The 6,694-nt window shown below is 36.2% G+C and overlaps 1 protein-coding gene across 1 annotated transcript; it reads left to right on the top strand.

Moving 5' to 3' along the window:
- Window positions 1-1,109: 1,109 nt before the first annotated feature.
- On the top strand, window positions 1,110-3,207 carry LOC131060206 (uncharacterized). The gene is made up of 2 exons (XM_057993360.2): window positions 1,110-1,758; window positions 2,844-3,207. The coding sequence occupies exons 1-2, from the start codon at window positions 1,306-1,308 to the stop codon at window positions 2,889-2,891; spliced, it is 501 nt and encodes a 166-aa protein (XP_057849343.1). The 5' UTR covers window positions 1,110-1,305; the 3' UTR covers window positions 2,892-3,207.
- The last annotated feature ends 3,487 nt before the right edge of the window (window positions 3,208-6,694 follow it).

The raw sequence follows: 6,694 nt of genomic DNA on the forward strand, positions 1-6,694 counted from the left end.
CTCACCTTGTGCTGCTGTGAGATTGGTTTCATCTTCATGGTGGAGAGCGGCTTCAAACTTTGCATCTTTGGGGAATGAAAACCGCTTATCCTCCACCGCCTGGCTGAAGGTTCTCCGCAGCTCTCGAGCATTCGCAGAGGGAAGAATGGGTTGTTTAGGATTATTGGGGCCATCTTTATTCGGCTCCATTTATTGCAGGAGGGGTAATAAATGAATCGAGGGCTTCCCAGCAAGGCCAGGGAGCCCTCGCACGCGGTAGCGTACTGCAACCAACGGCACCACGGGGTTTCGTGCCCTAGTTGCAGAGTGCCCAATATCTCTCTACATGAATTTAATATGCTAGGTTATTTAATAAATTAAATAGGATAATTGATCAAAATGATTTTCTTGGAATGATTCAATTAATTAATTAAATATTTAATTAATATTGAATAATTCACTTGCCATGTGATATTTGATGATTGAAGAACTAATTAATTGTGTGCTCAAAGTTGATTTAATTGCCTTTGGTTAGGACCTTGGTGATATTGTCGAAAATAGGGGCCCATGGTTTAGGCGACCAATTTTAGGGTATTACATCTACCGCTATATCTCTCCCTCTCTCTAACTCTCTTTATATATCACTTCATATCTTTATCTTTATCTTTCTATATCTCCCTCATTATCTCCCTCTGTATATATTTCTCTCTTCCGTTTTTATTTATCCCTCTCATTTCTCTCTATATATCTCCCTCTCCTTCTCTCCATATCCCTCTCCCTCTCCCTCTCTTCCTATTGCAAACATAAGAAACGCTATTTGAATCTAAGTAGATGTATAACTTATTTGAAGTTATCATTTTTAAAACTATTGTTGCACAAACAACATCATTTATTAAATGACCTACTAATTGACCTCATATACCACACTAATATAAGAAAAAATAATAATAATTATACATTCATTGCACATCAAAATGTGATTTCCTAATAATAAAAAAAATTCCCAAACATTTATTTAGTTTTTTACCCTTTTTTTGTCAAACGTAATGAAAGCAACCCGTCATCTATTTTACCCGGATGAAAGCCAGCAGTCATCCGAGTATGAGTTATAAATATGAAGTTGATGTCCGTGGAGGGAGCAGAAGGAAGACAATGCTAGTTTTAAGTCAAGCGTGACCGATCGCGTGACACGGCGTAAGTATCCAAGAATAGAGGAGCCTACCCACAAGTTTCAAGCTACTATTATTTCCCGTGAACCCAGCGCCGTTCGTTCAAAGCCGAACAGCTTACAGTAATGGAGTGGTGAAGAGGGAAGGAAGAAAGACGATGAAGGAGGAAGAGAGTTGTACTCCGAGGCTGTCTGTTTTGTCGAATCCATGGGAAGTGGAAGCAGACGCAGACGCAGAGGCGCAGGGGATGAAGACTCCACCATTAATACCCCCACACTCCATAGCAATTCCCTTCAAGTGGGAAGAAATTCCAGGGAAACCCATTCAGCCTCCTCGCAACCAGACCCTCACCCACTCCAAGTCACTCCATCTGCCTCCCAGACTTCAGCCTCTCCAAGTACACTCCACTTCCATTCGCAGGTCTTCTTCCCTTTCCTATTCCTCTACCCCTCCTCCTCCTCCTCCTCCTCCCCTCTGCATCATCCACCATTGGCCTCCCACTACTGAGGAATTGCTCGCAAAACCTTGCTCACTTTCTTATTCCAGTCCGAGTCCCACCCTCGGGAAAAAAGGGATCTTGATTAGAATGAAAAGGACTTCTGCATTATTTGTATGTACTCTGTTCCTCTGTTTTTTTCTTCTTTCTTGCAATTATGAAAACAAATGATATAGTTAGACCAGAAAATTACATACCCACTTTGAGTTTCAATTTTAACCGTAGACCAACAAATTCGGCCACCAGTGGAGTAGCTTTGTACCCACAATAAATTTGGAAGTAGGGAAGGCTAGTTGCAGTAATATCAATTTGAACAGCCGTCACAGTAGTCCCTGTATATGTCACAAGACATGGGTCAAAATTGTGTTATACGCCTGCCCTGCCTGTTTTGGATACAGATTATGCTGTTTGCAATTGAGGTTTGTGTGAGCTTCTTCACCTACAGAAATCAATATTCTCTCACCTGCTTAACTCCAAGTCATCAATGTGTAGGTTTTGTTCCATCAGTACCATTATATTGAGCAGGCTTATCGAGTTCGATCCTGCCCATTCTAAAATTAATTAGTAATTGGGATTCAAGGCTTGTGTGCAAATCAAATTTTCATCTATGATGCCATAGTAGCATATCTTACTGCTTATGAAATTATTATGAATGTAAATTATAGTGGTGGTGACCACCCTTCCCTGTTGCCATTGACATTAGTAATACTTAACAAGAAATGCATGACCGTAGACCTATAATTTTTACAGTTCTAGTGAGAATTGTTTTTGAATTTTATTTTATAAAGTTTTTTAACAATCTATGATCAGAAAGCTATGATCAGAAAGTAAAAGTAAGAGTAAGAGTAAGAATAAGAATATCAGAAAGCTATGATCAGAAAGTAAAAGTAAGAGTAAGAGTAAGAATAAGAAAAAGAGAATAAATTGTAGATCATGGAGTTTCATGTAAAATAGGGGGAAAAAAGTTCACACAGGGATCAAACTCCATAATCAATGAGTTTTTATTTTTGGGGGATCACTAGATCTATCAAGAAAAATAGAACTCATCATTTGATAGATCATAAAATTTGATTACCTAAATCATCCAAAATGTTAAAAAAAAAAATAATGTGACTAGAGAATCAATTCATACTAGACCATCCTTTTTAGAATTGAAGAACATTTGCAGTGATTTCTTGATTCTTTTTATGTTGTTGCAGGCAGCAATCTTGAATAGAATAAGGATATCGCTGAAGAAAGGAAGATAGGCAATGTTTGAACGAGGGGAAGCTTGGCTTACCCAGTACCCAGTCACTATCTTTTGGCCATGGTTGGCATTTGTCTTTGTTGTATTTATCTGGCATCTGGAAAGGCCATTCGCACATTAATAGAATTTTCTGGCACTCTTCAAATAGCATCCAACCGGTGGATTTCTTAATTTTTGTGCGATATCAAATGCTTAATTTGAGTAAATTTGAAGAACACGAGGTGATCATTTTAATAATAGAACTACAAGCACTGCTATACATATCTCACTAGGAGGTGCAAGCCATGAATGCAGTTCACTCTTTGTTTCTTCCTTCACCTCTGTGTTGCTTGTAAAATTCAATTAGGTAGAAGATAAATTTCATAATAAAAGTACTTTTGTTGATATCAATATTTATGAATTATAAGTGTGATATGAAATTTTAAGAATTTTTCATGACCATTCTCATAGATTGTATTAAAATCTCATGTTCAACTTTAGTTATGTGTAAAACAACATTGAAATGTTGTTGTTCAATTTCATGTACATAATAAAATAGTCAACTTTAATTATGTGTAAAACAACATTAAAATGTCATTGCTCAAATGATGCAGCTATCCCTTGTATTAGTTGGCAGCATACAAAATAATAGTAAGCCTATCAATGTGGGAGTTATCCACATTATTCCTGGGGCAACCTTTGGGTTAGAAAGGCGGACTCCTTGTAAATATATAATAGCTCTATTATATAACCCGGTAAAGCAAATAGGGAAGGGAGAGAATGCATACAAAGTTAATCTTATGAGAATACATACAAAGTTAATCTTATGTTAAGAGAAGTGATGCATTATGTGAATCATTTATCAATAAAAATACGATATAAACGCACTTAAGAAAACAAAAAATAGATAAATGTTCATTCCTATAATGCAACATAGAACTAGACTAATATTGTCATATTAAAGTTCCTAAAGATGCACAATCCTACATAACAAAGGAGGTTGGAATGTTCCTACATGTGAGGTAAGGTTGGATGGTCTAGAATCAACAATAAAAAAAAGAGAAATTCTATTAAGGTTTCTTATATACAAGGCTTAGTTATGTGTACAAATGTACAAAGATCCATCTTGAGCCTCAAGTACGTGACTCTCATTTATAGAAAACCAAGGGAATCTAAAGGACAAAAGGAAGGTAGGAATAGGCAAATTCCTAAGGATGAATGCATTAATATCCATCTGAACAAGGATATGTGCAAATCTCAAAGAAGTTAAGTAGATCTTTTGTCAAAATCCCTATATACTCTTCCCAAGTTTGGTGCCACCTAAAATTGCCAATAAAGAGGTTAATTGTTCTAGTTCTACATTAAAATGAGGTCACATGTTAAGTCATTGCAAGAAGATGGAGCTACAAGTTTAATTTGAAGTAGTTGGGTCCTTGTATCCTAAAATTAAATTATATCATGTTCACTACTTGGAGAAGAAAACATGCCATAAATTTCGGTAGAGATGTACATGAGATCACATTTGGTCAACCTTATCTCAGATTTTCCCTTGGGATAGACCTCATAGACCTATAGTATAATTGTCATTGATATGTTCATTTAGTAGGTAAGTGATCTTGTCTACCTCGGGGCTACATCTATGAAGTATATTTGTTAGCAATAGGCAAAATTCTTAGATTCAAATTTGCATCTCCTCAACCCCTAGTGACAAATCACAATAGCATGTCATATGGTGTCTTACTAAATGCTATAGCCACATATTTATTAGGCTAGGCCTCACCTTGGTAGGATGGACCAATAGCAAGGGCAAGGAGCTTCTAGGGTGGAGCTACATGTAACTCCATGTTACCTATTAGATGAAGAGATAAATGACTAGTAGAAATCTAATACACAAAAAAGAACTCATTGTCATGGGGGCCTCGTCATGATATTAATAGGTAGAGGTAGAAGACATGAATAAAAGTAGGTCACAAGTACTCATTTTCCTTAGATACAAGCATTTATATGTATATCTTTGCAGGAGGTAGAAGACATGAATATAATTCACTCTTTGTTTCTTCCTTTACTTCTGTGTTGCACATAAAATTCAACTAGGTAGAAGATATTTCATAATAAAATCATTTTTGTTGATATCAACATTTATGAATTATGAACCTAATATGATTATTAATATAAATAAATCTGATATAAAATTGATATGAATTGGAATGGATGGTCGGGTAAAGACCACTTGATTATAGGACAAGTTGAGGGAGTCCAGGATAAAATGAAAGTGGGTGTGGATTAGGATTGAGGAGAAAGGTGATATTTTATGCCTTGATCTAGGGGACTATCATCTTCAAAAATAAAATGTTTATCAAGAAAGGAACTTTGGGTGAAGGAGATAGTATGAAGGACTAACAAGATGTGGGGAAATGATGCTTGGGAAAAAAAAGTGGGGATGGTGAATCTAAAAAGAGAGAGGATGGTTCAAGTAGAAGAAAGAGGATAAAGAGGGGGAGACATGATACCTAACATCACCTCTATTTGCGCCACATTGGAGTTACTTCAGCTCTTTTTTGTACTTTTCTATGATGACCCTTCTCGCCTTTTCATTGATATAATGTGAGCATTGGAGATGAGCTATTCTATCTTGTTATTCCCCTTTTGATGAGATCTTATTTTAGGTGGTGGGTAGTAGCAAGCATTTATATGGGACCATCTAGTGCTAGGATAAATGTTTCACCTCTCATTCTTAGGGCTTCACCATTAACTTAGAGGTTGACACTTGTTAGATAATCAATATGATATATTTCTACAACTAGTAATACTTGTTTCTTCCTTTATTAGTGGTTTTGGAATCGGACCAATGTTGATTTAAAGGTCCTTCAAATGGTATGAAGACGTTTTTTATTATGAGATGACCTTGTAGCCACCTATTGCACCAAGGTCCTTTGATATTATATAACTTGGCTCTGGTGAGCCTTTCAATAGTTCATGGTCATATAACTAGACCCACTTTACATCTAGGCTATAATTGAAGGGCAAGGTTTTGGATTGGCCAGTTCAAATGTAGAATCTCCATCAAACCTATATTTTCTTTCCATCCCATAATTTTACCAATAGAGGATCCTAGTAGAAGATAGAGAAAAAAAATCATTTTAAATTATGTGGTACTATCCACTATTGATAAAAGGATTCATAAGGCACAATTACTTCCATATCCATCTCTAGTTCCTTTCCTTGGATCCCACTTGGTTCAATGTACTTGTTGAATTCATATTCTTTAGGTCTCATAGCCTCAATCTTAGATATAATTTTTATGGATAAATATTTTTCTTCAAACCTCCCAGCAATTTTTTGTGTAGGGTTTTTTAGAATAAGGTGACATTAACCTTTCAAGCCTAAGTTGTTCATATGTCTCCATGTTCCTTGGAAATTGTGCCTTAGGACATGAGAGAAAAATATTAAATATTTGTACTTTATGGCTATTTGTAATTGCATTTTCAAGAGGTGAACATGAAGAGGTGATAAAGATAAATCAAAATGGACAAAATACACTATTTCCCACATCCATATTGAGACATGAAGGGTCATGCATGAGGAGACCAAGTTAGGGAGGAGAAAAGGTGTCCATTTGGGGATATGCACAATCACTGAGAGTTATGAAACACTTGAAATGTCTAAAGTTTGTTTCTTTAGGTTTGGCACCCAAAGAGGAGTCACTTGAAGAGTTTTATTATTTTAAACCCAAAAACCTGAAGTTCTAGAACCAAAGCAAACAAAACAAGACAGCAAGGAAAAACCAAAAATCTAAGACCCCTGGGTTCTGAAGCTGGAAACTTC

This window comes from Cryptomeria japonica, chromosome 3 (assembly GCF_030272615.1).
Source record: "Cryptomeria japonica chromosome 3, Sugi_1.0, whole genome shotgun sequence".
NCBI lineage: Eukaryota > Viridiplantae > Streptophyta > Pinopsida > Cupressales > Cupressaceae > Cryptomeria > Cryptomeria japonica.

What these genes read in the sequence shown, in the direction of transcription:
- LOC131060206 (XM_057993360.2), top strand. Translation starts at nt 1,306, where the DNA reads ATGAAGGAGGAAGAGAGTTGTACTCCGAGGCTGTCTGTTTTGTCGAAT. An exon ending in AAAGGACTTCTGCATTATTT is followed by an intron (nt 1,759 to 2,843) that starts GTATGTACTCTG and finishes ATGTTGTTGCAG; the next exon opens with GCAGCAATCTTGAATAGAAT.